The following is an 11,140-nucleotide window of genomic DNA, read 5'->3' as shown; positions in this document are numbered from 1 at the left end:
TCTTGGTGCATTCAGTACACATTTCTCCATTGAGTCACAGTGGGGTTCAGAAGCCCTCTCTTTATCTCTCTCTCTCCCTTCTTGCTTCCTTTACTCCTCTCTCTCTCACCTGATCTGACAACAGAGGATATATAGACTAACATCTATCATCCACAACACTAGAACATATATCTAGAACCTGGAAACATACAGTACAACGTACCTTGTGCCTTGATCTGCAGAGCAGGCACCTAATCTAGAATCTGGAACTACAGAGTGGGGTAGGTAGGTACTGCACTTTGATTATTGAACACCCCAACAGGGGTTTGCAGTAATGCACTATTGGTTCTACTGTACTATGAATTATGAAATATTGCTAAGAGCAGAGGCAGCTACTGTGTCTAACCTAGTGTGCTTTTTATTTATTTTATGGAATTTATATAGCAGATGGCTTTGGGTGGGTGAGCACTGAACCAAAACTACAGAGATGTGGAGGAAACAGGAAATAGAACAGAGCTCAGTTTACTGAGTCAGCCATAGTTTGACCTATACAAATATTGTTTTTTGCTATAATTATCTCAGAGTCAACTGAATGTGGGAGGAGGATTGAAGGAGAGGGAGCATGTACAGAAAGTCCATCTGAGTCTGTCATGCATCCTTCCTCTTTAAAACGTCTGCAAGCCGTCAATCCTTTGCTTTGGAAGTTCTCGAATGAAGAAGGGTGGAGAGGGAGAGGCATAATCTTTCCTCCGTCAAATGTTTCAGTTTTAACATCTGTTGATTATCTATCAATGTTTTTCCCTGTTTACTTCACAGTGTGCTTCTTCCTGATTGGCCCCCGTCCCACCACCTTCAATAAGGGGAGAAGAGGACTGGCCCATGGGTGGTGCGCATAGGCCCAGGGGCGGGCCGTAGGAGGCTGAGGTGCGTGCCCTGTAGTGTGCCCTGTAGGAGATGGTGGTGGGGGTGGTAGTTCTGAGGGTGAGAAATGGGACCAGGGGCACGCAGCTGAGCCAGCTGATTGGAGGAGGCAGCGGCTGCCATCACCGCAGCAACAGCCAGGGGGTTGGGCAACAGTCCATGGCCCAGAGTTTTTGGAAGGTCCTTTGAGAAGGTCAAGGAAGACTGTGAGATCCAGAGAGAGAAAGTGTGAAGGTCAGAATGAGAAATGTGACAGAAGAGGCAGAGAAAGGGTATGCTGTCTATTTGACAATCCAGAGCTAAATTACTGAATCATCAATTAATTATTAAAGGCATTGAAAGTTTTACTATAGCCTACAAAAAAAGTTGGATCCTTACCACAAAGTCTGTGCGCTTCTTGTGCCGGCTGAGGAGGGGATTGGGCTTCCCAGCGACTCCATCCCGATGCCTTCGACTGGATATATGCTGGAGAACAAGAGAAGTGGAGTGTTATAGTTCAGTGATGTATCTGAATGATAAGTATAGGTGTAGAGTAACGTTGCCTCTACAGTGAGGGAAAAAAGTATTTAATCCCCTGCTGATTTTGTATGTTTGCCCACTGACAAAGAAATGATCAGTCTATAATTTTAATGGTAGGTTTATTTGAACAGTGAGAGACAGAATAACGCATGTCAGAAATGTTAGAAATTGATTTGCATTTTAATGAGGGAAATAAGTATTTGACCCCCTCTCAATCAGAAAGATTTCTGGCTCCCAGGTGTCTTTTATACAGGTAACGAGCTGAGATTAGGAGCACACTCTTAAAGGGAGTGCTCCTAATCTCAGCTTGTTACCTGTATAAAAGACACCTGTCCACAGAAGCAATCAATCAATCAGATTCCAAACTCTCCACCATGGCCAAGACCAAAGAGCTCTCCAAGGATGTCAGGGACAAGACTGTAGACCTACACAACGCTGGAATGGGCTACAAGACCATCGCCACGCAGCTTGATGAGAAGGTGACAACAGTTGGTGCGATTATTCGCAAATGGAAGAAACACAAAATAACTGTCAATCTCCCTCGGCCTGGGGAGGAATCAGCCCAGAACTACACAGGAGGATCCCGCAAGGTCCCCCTGCTCAAGAAAGCACATATACAGGGCTGTCTGAAGTTTGCCAATGAACATCTGAATGATTCAGAGGAGAACTGGGTGAAAGAGTTATGGTCAGATGAGACCAAAATCAAGCTCTTTGGTATCAACTCAACTCGCCGTGTTTGGAGGAGGAGGAATGCTGCCTATGACCGCAAGAACACCATCCCCACCGTCAAACATGGAGGTGGAAACATTATGCTTTGGGGGTGTTTTTCTGCTAAGGGGACAGGACAACTTCACCGCATCAAAGGGATGATGGATGGGGCCATGTACCGTCAAATCTTGGGTGAGAACCTTCTTCCCTCAGCCAGGGCATTGAAAATGGGTCTTGGATGGGTATTCCAGCATGACAATGACCCAAAACACACGGCCAAGGCAACAAAGGAGTGGCTCAAGAAGAAGCACATTAAGGTCCTGGAGTGGCCTAGCCAGTCTCCAGACCTTAATCCCATAGAAAATCTGTGGAGGGAGCTGAAGGTTCGAGTTGCCAAACGTCAGCCTCAAAACCTTAATGACTTGGAGAAGATCTGCAAAGAGGAGTGGGACAAAATCCCTCCTTAGATGTGTGCAAACCTGGTGGCCAACTACAAGAAACGTCTGACCTCTGTGATTGCCAACAAGGGTTTTGCCACCAAGTACTAAGTCATGTTTTGCAGAGGGGTCAAATACTTATTTCCCTCATTAAAATGCAAATCAATTTATAACATTTTTGACATGCGTTTTTCTGGATTTTTTTGTTGTTATTCTGTTATTCTGTTAAGGTTAGGATTTGGGGAGGGGAAGCTGATCCTAGATCTGTACCTAGGGGAAACTTCACTCTGGGGGCCTCCCGTGTGGCGCAGTGGTCTAAGGCACTGCATCGCAGTGCTTGAGGCGTCACTACAGACCCGGGTTCGATCCCGGGCTCGATCCCGGGCTGTGTCGCAGCCAGCCGCGACCGAGAGACCCATGAGGCAGCGCACAATTGGCCCAGCGTCGTCCGGGTTAGGGGAGGGTTTGGCCGGCCGGGATGTCCTTGTCTCATCGCGCTCTAGCGACTCCTGTGACGGGCTGAGCGCATGCACGCTGACACAGTCGCCAGTTGTACGGTGTTTCCTCTGACACATTGGCTGGCTTCCGGGTTAAGCGAGCAGTGTGTCAAGAAGCAGTGCGGCTTGGCAGGGTCGTGTTTCGGAGGACGCATGGCTCTCAACCCTCGCTTCTCCCGAGTCCATACGGCAGTTGCAGCGATGGGACAAGACTGTAACTACCAATTGGATACCACAAAAAATATATATATACAGTACCAGTCAAAAGTTTGGACACACCTACTCATTCATGTGACGCGTACTGAGTATACGAAGAGGCAGGACGCAGACGCAGAAATTAACAAGGTCAAGGTTTACTTAACAATGAGCAAGAGAAATAACAAATATAGAGTAAACGACACGAAGCTTAACAATCACACACAACATCATCCAGAACAGTCCAGGGCTAAATAGGGGTGATGAGTTGCAGGTGCGCTGGAGGTGATTAGGGTGCGTTGAGTTTCCATTCCGGTGTTGCCGAGGTGGTGCGCTCAGACCGGTGGCTCAGTAGACTGGCGAATCAGAGCGCCGGAGGGGAGCAACGGGAGGAGACGTGACAGTAGCCTCCCCGGACGCGCGGCACCAGCCGCTGGACATCGCCAGCCAGGAGGACGACCCCGAGGACGAGGAGCGGGCTGGTCAGGCCGGCGACGGTGGAAGTCCCGAATTAGGTTGGGGTCCAGAACGTCCACAGCCGGAACCCAGCTCCTCTCCTCAGGACCATACCCCTCCCAGTCCACCAGGTAATGGAGCCGTCCCCCACGTAACCTGGAGTCCAGCATGTCCCTCACTGCATAGGCTGGACTCCCGTCAATGTCCAGGTGCGGAGGAGGCGTACCCCGGGGGACGGCATCCGCCAGAGGACCAGGAACCACCGGCCTGAGGAGAGACACATGAAAAGTGGGTGAGACACGGTAGTGAGGGGGAAGGAGCAGCCGGTATGATACCTCATTTATCTGCCGGAGGACCTTAAACGGCCTCACAAACCGGGGGCTCAGTTTCTTGCAGGGCAGGCGGAGAGGGAGGTTTTTTGTGGACAGCCAGACATGATCCCCAGGCTGGAATACAGGGGCTTCACTGCGGTGGCGGTCGGCTTGATCCTTCTGGCGATGAATGGCCCTCTGGAGATGGACATGGGCGGTGTCCCAGACCTGTCCGGCCCTGTGGAACCACTTGTCGACAGCGGGCGCATCGGTCTGGCTGGGTGTCCAAGGGGCCAGGGCCGGCTGGTACCCCAGGACGCACTGGAAGGGAGTGAGCCCCGTAGAGGAGTGAACGAGGGAGTTCTGGGCATATTCTGCCCAGGGAAGAAACCTCGCCCACTCACCCTGCCGGTCCTGACAGTGGCAACGAATGGTTGGAACCAAAATATCCCAAATTTGGACTCCAGACCAAAGGACAAATATCCACCAGTCTGATGTCCATTGCTCGTGTTTCTTGGCCCAAGCAGGTCTCTTCTTATTATTGGTGTCCTTTAGTAGTGGTTTCTTTCAGCAATTCGACCATGAAAGCCTGATTCACACAGTCCCCTCTGAACAGTTTATGTTGAGATGTGTCTGTGACTTGAACTCTGTGAAGCATTTATTTGGGGTGCAATTTCTGAGGCTGGTAACTCTAATGAACTTCTCCTCTGCAGCAGAGGTAACTCTGGAACTTCCATTCCTGTGGTGATCCTCATGAGAGTCAGTTTCATCATTGCACTTGATGGTTTTTGCGACTGCACTTTCCGAAATTTTCAGGATAGACTGACCTTCATGTCTTTAAGTAATGATGGACTGTTGTTTCTCTTTGCTTATTTGAGCTGTTCTTGCCATAATATGGACTTGGTCTTTTACCAAATAGGGCTATCTTCTGTATACCCCCCCTACCTTGTCACAATACAAATGATTGGCTCAAACGCATTAAGAAGAAAATAAATTCCACAAATTAACTTTTAACAAGGCACACCTGTTAATTGAAATGCATTCCAGGTGACTATCTCATGAAGCTGGTTGAGAGAATGCCAAGAGTGTGCAAAGCTGTCATCAAGGCAAAGGGTGGCTATTTGAAGAATCTCAAATATAAAATATATTTTGATTTGTTTAACACTTTTTTGGTTACTACATGATTCCATATGTGTTATTTCCTAGTTTGATGTCTTCACTATTATTCTACAGTGGGGAAAAAAAGTATTTAGTCAGCCACCAATTGTGCAAGTTCTCCCACTTAAAAAGATGAGAGAGGCCTGTAATTTTCATCATAGGTACACGTCAACTATGACAGACAAATTGAGATTTTTTTTCTCCAGAAAATCACATTGTAGGATTTTTAATAAATGTATTTGCTAATTATGGTGGAAAATAAGTATTTGGTCACCTACAAACAAGCAAGATTTCTGGCTCTCACAGACCTGTAACTTCTTCTTTAAGAGGCTCCTCTGTCCTCCACTCGTTACCTGTATTAATGGCACCTGTTTGAACTTGTTATCAGTATAAAAGACACCTGTCCACAACCTCAAACAGTCACACTCCAAACTCCACTATGGCCAAGACCAAAGAGCTGTCAAAGGACACCAGAAACAAAATTGTAGACCTGCACCAGGCTCGGAAGACTGAATCTGCAATAGGTAAGCAGCTTGGTTTGAAGAAATCAACTGTGGGAGCAATTATTAGGAAATGAAAGACATACAAGACCACTGATAATCTCCCTCGATCTGGGGCTCCACGCAAGATCTCACCCCGTGGGGTCAAAATGATTACAAGAACGGTGAGCAAAAATCCCAGAACCACACGGGGGGACCTAGTGAATGACCTGCAGAGAGCTGGGACCAAAGTAACAAAGCCTACCATCAGTAACACACTACGCCGCCAGGGACTCAAATCCTGCAGTGCCAGACGTGTCCTCCTGCTTAAGCCAGTACATGTCCAGGCCCGTCTGAAGTTTGCTAGAGTGCATTTGGATGATCCAGAAGAGGATTGGGAGAATGTCATATGGTCAGATGAAACCAAAATAGAACTTTTTGGTAAAAACTCAACTCGTCGTGTTTGGAGGACAAAGAATGCTGAGTTGCATCCAAATAACACCATACCTACTGTGAAGCATGGGGGTGGAAACATCATGCTTTGGGGCTGTTTTTCTGCAAAGGGACCAGGACGACTGATCCGTGTAAAGGAAAGAATGAATGGGGCCATGTATCTTGAGATTTTGAGTGAAAATCTCCTTCCATCAGCAAGGGCATTGAAGATGAAACATGGCTGGGTCTTTCAGCATGACAATGATCCCAAACACACCGCCCGGGCAACAAAGGAGTGGCTTCGTAAGAAGCATTTCAAGGTCCTGGAGTGGCCTAGCCAGTCTCCAGATCTCAACCCCATAGAAAATCTTTGGAGGGAGTTGAAAGTCCGTGTTGCCCAGCGACAGCCCCAAAACATCACTGCTCTAGAGGAGATCTGCATGGAGGAATGGGCCAAAATACCAGCAACAGTGTGTGAAAACCTTGTGAAGACTTACAGAAAACGTTTGACCTGTGTCATTGCCAACAAAGGGTATATAACAAAGTATTGAGAAACTTTTGTTATTGACCAAATACTTATTTTTCACCATCATTTGCAAATCAATTCATAAAAAATCCTACAATGTGATTTTCTGGAGAAAAAAAATTCTAATTTTGTCTGTCATAGTTGACGTGTACCTATGATGAAAATTACAGGCCTCTCTCATCTTTTTAAGTGGGAGAACTTGCACAATTGGTGGCTGACTAAATACTTTTTTTCCCCACTGTACAATGTAAAAAATAGTAAAAATAATGTAAAACGCTTGACTGGTAGTGTATGTATGTATATATATATATATATATATATATATAACACTCTGGAGCAGTTGTCGTGGTGGTCACTCACTCACCTGTTTGAGCTGCAGCTCAGAGTTCACCCTCACATTGCAGATCTCACAGTGGAAGGTGCGTTCCTGAGTGTTGGGGTCTGAGGTCAGCCCCCCTACCTGCTCAGGGCTGGGGTTAGGGCCCAGCCGAGGGTATGCCTTGATAGGGCCCAGCCCACTCCGTGCCTCCAGGATGGTTTTGTGTTTGGTACCTGTCACCAATGGAAAGAGTGTTTTTTTTGTACATTTTGTAAGTTAATATCCTATAGATCCCATAGTAGAGTAGTCTAAAGTAGGCCTACATTTCATGATGTTCTTGTTAATATCAAAACTTTGATATTTAATATATTTTTTGTATTAAATCAAATCAAATCAAATCAAATTGTATTGGTCAAATACACATATTTAGCAGATGTTATTGTGGGTGTAGCAAAATGCTTGTGATCCTAGCTCCAACAGTGCAGTAGTATCTAACAATTCACAACAATACACACAAATCTAAATGTAAAAGAATGGAATTAAGAAATATAGTGAGGGAAAAAAGTATTTGATCTCCTGCTGATTTTGTACGTTTGCCCATGGACAAAGAAATGATCAGTCTATAATTTTAATTGTAGGTTTATTTGAACAGTGAGAGACAGAATAACATCAAAAAAATCCAGAAAAATGTATGTCAAAAATGTTATAAATTGATTTGCATTTTAATGAAGGAAATAAGTAAAGATTTCTGGCTCCCAGGTGTCTTTTATACAGGTAACGAGCTGAGATTAGGAGCACACTCTTAAAGGGAGTGCTCCTAATCTCAGCTTGTTACCTGTATAAAAGACACCTGTCCACAGAAGCAATCAATCAATCAGATTCCAAACTCTCCACCATGGCCAAGACCAAAGAGCTCTCCAAGGATGTCAGGGACAAGACTGTAGACCTACACAACGCTGGAATGGGCTACAAGACCATCGCCAAGCAGCTTGATGAGAAGGTGACAACAGTTGGTGCGATTATTCGCAAATGGAAGAAACACAAAATAACTGTCAATCTCCCTCGACCTGGGGAGGAATCAGCCCAGAACTACACAGGAGGATCCCGCAAGGTCCCCCTGCTCAAGAAAGCACATATACAGGGCTGTCTGAAGTTTGCCAATGAACATCTGAATGATTCAGAGGAGAACTGGGTGAAAGAGTTATGGTCAGATGAGACCAAAATCAAGCTCTTTGGTATCAACTCAACTCGCCGTGTTTGGAGGAGGAGGAATGCTGCCTATGACCCCAAGAACACCATCCCCACCGTCAAACATGGAGGTGGAAACATTATGCTTTGGGGGTGTTTTTCTGCTAAGGGGACAGGACAACTTCACCGCATCAAAGGGACGATGGACGTGGCCATGTACCGTCTAATCTTGGGTGAGAACCTCCTTCCCTCAGCCAGGGCATTGAAAATGGGTCGTGAATGGGTATTCCAGCATGACAAAACACACAGCCAAGGCAACAAAGGAGTGGCTCAAGAAGAAGCACATTAAGGTCCTGGAGTGGCCTAGCCAGTCTCCAGACCTTAATCCCATAGAAAATCTGTGGAGGGAGCTGAAGGTTCGAGTTGCCAAACGTCAGGTTCGAAACCTTAATGACTTGGAGAAGATCTGCAAAGAGGAGTGGGACAAAATCCCTCCTGAGATGTGTGCAAACCTGGTGGCCAACTACAAGAAACGTCTGACCTCTGTGATTGCCAACAAGAGTTTTGCCACCAAATACTAAGGAATGTTTTGCAGAGGGGTCAAATACTTATTTCCCTCATTAAAATGCAAATCAATTTATAACATTTTTGACATGCATTTTTCTGGATTTTTTAGTTGTTATTCTTTCTCTCACTGTTCAAATAAACCTACCATTCAAATTATAGACTAAATACTTTTTTCCCTCACTGTATATAAATATTAGATCAAGCAATTTCAGGGTGGCATTGATTAAAATACAGTAGAACATAATACAGTATATACATATGAGATGAGTAAAGCAGTAAGTAAACATTATTAAAGTGACTAGTGTTCCATTATTAAAGTGGCCAGTGATTCCAAGTCTATGTATATAGGGCAGCAGCCTCTAAGGTGCAGGGTTGTGTAACCGGGTGGAAGCCGATTAGTGATGGCTTTTTATATATATATATATATATATATATATATATATATATATATATATATATATATTTGTTTAAAAAAAAAATTACTATTAAGAAATTAGGGACTGTATGATTGTAATATGGAATAAGCTACCCTGACCTTTGAACTATTGAACTATTTTGTGCCATAAATGAGATTTCACATCCGCCGACACAGGACAGGAGCGCTCGGCCACACTAGGTCACCCTGCAGCCAGGTGAGCGTTTCGTTCTTTTTTTCCCGTTCTTTTTAAGGTTGCATATTTGTATTTGTATGTTCCTTAAACAATCATTTGTTTGTGGCTATCATTGTAATTAACCTAGTCTCCAAGTTATTTGGGCGGAAGTGTCTGGTGAACAAGATCACATTGGAGTTGACCATAAAAAGATGACTAGTAGGCCTAAGTATGTTGAGTCAAAGTGTGGTGACATTGACTCGCCACTAGAGAGCTGTAGTGGCACAGGCAAAAAAAATCCGGATTATTCAGCAGTTTTGGTAGCCTATAGCCTCTGTTCATGTCAGGTCATGCAGTATAGAACCATTCCCCCTTATTTCTATTGTTCACTGTCATTTCACATTCAGTCCCTGTTCACCCCCTTCTTTCGTCTCTTTAAACATTTCTTCTTTCTCAATCTACTTAAATACTTATTCTCACCCAATTCTACTCTCCTCTTGTCATCCTCCCCTCTGCTATACTGTTTCTTTCCTGATGTACACTACAAGACCAAAAGTATGTGGACACCTGCTCTTCGAACATCTCATTCCAAATACATGGGCATTAATATGCAGTTGCCCCCCCTTTGCTGCTATAACAGCCTCCACTCTTCTGAGAAGGCTTTCCACTAGATGTTGTAACATTGCTGCGGGGACTTGCTTCCATTCAGACTCAAGAGCATTAGTGAGGTTGTGCACTGATGTAGGCGATTAGGCCTGGCTCGCAGTTGGCATTCCAATTTATCCCAAAGGTGTTCAATGGGGTTGAGATCAGGGCTCTGTGCAGGTCAGTCAAGTTCTTCCATACAAATCTCGACAAACCATTTCTGTATGGACCTCGCCTTTGTGCACAGGGGCATTGTCATGCTGAAACAGTAAAGGGCCTTCCCCAAACTGGTGCCGCAAAGTTGGAAGCACAGAATCGTCTAGAATGTCATGCTATAGTGTTAAGATTTCCCTTCACTGGAACTAAGGGGCCTAGCCCAAACCATGAAAAACAGCCCCAGACCATTATTCCTCCTCAACCAAACTTTACAGTTGGCACAATGCATTGGGGCAGGTAGCGTTCTCCTGGCATCCGCCAAACCCAGATTTGTCCGTCGGATTGCCAGATGGTGAAGCGTGATTCATCACTCCAGAGAATGTGTTTCCACTGCTCCAGAGTCCAATGGCGGCGAGCTTTACACCACTCCAGCTGACGCTTGGCATTGCGCATGGTGATCTTAGGCTTATGTGCGGCTGCTCGGCCATGGAAACCCATTTCATGAAGCTCCCGACAAACAGTTATTGTGCTGACGTTATTTCCAGAGGCAGTTTGGAAGTCGATAGTGAGTGTTGCAACCCGAGGACAGACGATTTTTACGAGCTACGCGTTTCAGCACTCGGCGGTCCTGTTCTATGAGCTTGTGTGGTTTACCACTTCGCGACTGTGCCGTTGTTGCTCCTAGACGTTTCCACTTCACAATAACAGCACTTACAGTTGACCAGGGCAGCTGAAATTTAACAAATTGACTTGTTGGAAAGGTGGCATCCTATGACGGTGCCAAGTTGAAAGTCACTGAGCTCTTCAGTACAGGTCATTCTACTTCCAACGTTTGTCTGACTGCATGGCTGTGTGCTCGATTTTATACACATGTCAGCAACGGGTGTGGCTGAAATAGCCAAATCCACTACTTTGAAGGGGTGTCCACATACTTTTGTATAGATAGTGTATCACCCTTCACCAGCACATGGTTATATTAAAAAAAAAACTCGTTTTGATGTCTCACTTTGGGATATGCCTGGGCGTGTCCACAGGCTCGAAGTAACCAATCACACAC

The 11,140-nt window shown here is 45.4% G+C and overlaps 1 protein-coding gene across 1 annotated transcript in view; it reads right to left on the bottom strand.

Moving 5' to 3' along the window:
• Nucleotides 1-831: 831 nt before the first annotated feature.
• LOC311138802 (zinc finger protein 385A-like) overlaps nt 832-11,140 on the bottom strand; it is a gene marked incomplete at both ends in the record, with an annotated part of 66,726 nt that continues 56,417 nt past the window's right edge. Inside the window, 3 exons of the mRNA XM_084173617.1 lie at nt 832-1,104; nt 1,279-1,365; nt 6,983-7,170. Coding sequence (XP_084029743.1) covers nt 832-1,104; nt 1,279-1,365; nt 6,983-7,170 — 548 coding nt within the window. The remainder of the gene's footprint in view (nt 1,105-1,278; nt 1,366-6,982; nt 7,171-11,140) is intronic.

The sequence above is a fragment of the Coregonus lavaretus genome (genome assembly GCF_964263955.1).
Source record: "Coregonus lavaretus genome assembly, chromosome: 12".
Classification (NCBI taxonomy): Eukaryota; Metazoa; Chordata; class Actinopteri; order Salmoniformes; family Salmonidae; genus Coregonus; species Coregonus lavaretus.
This window is presented reverse-complemented; position numbering and strand designations above follow the sequence as displayed.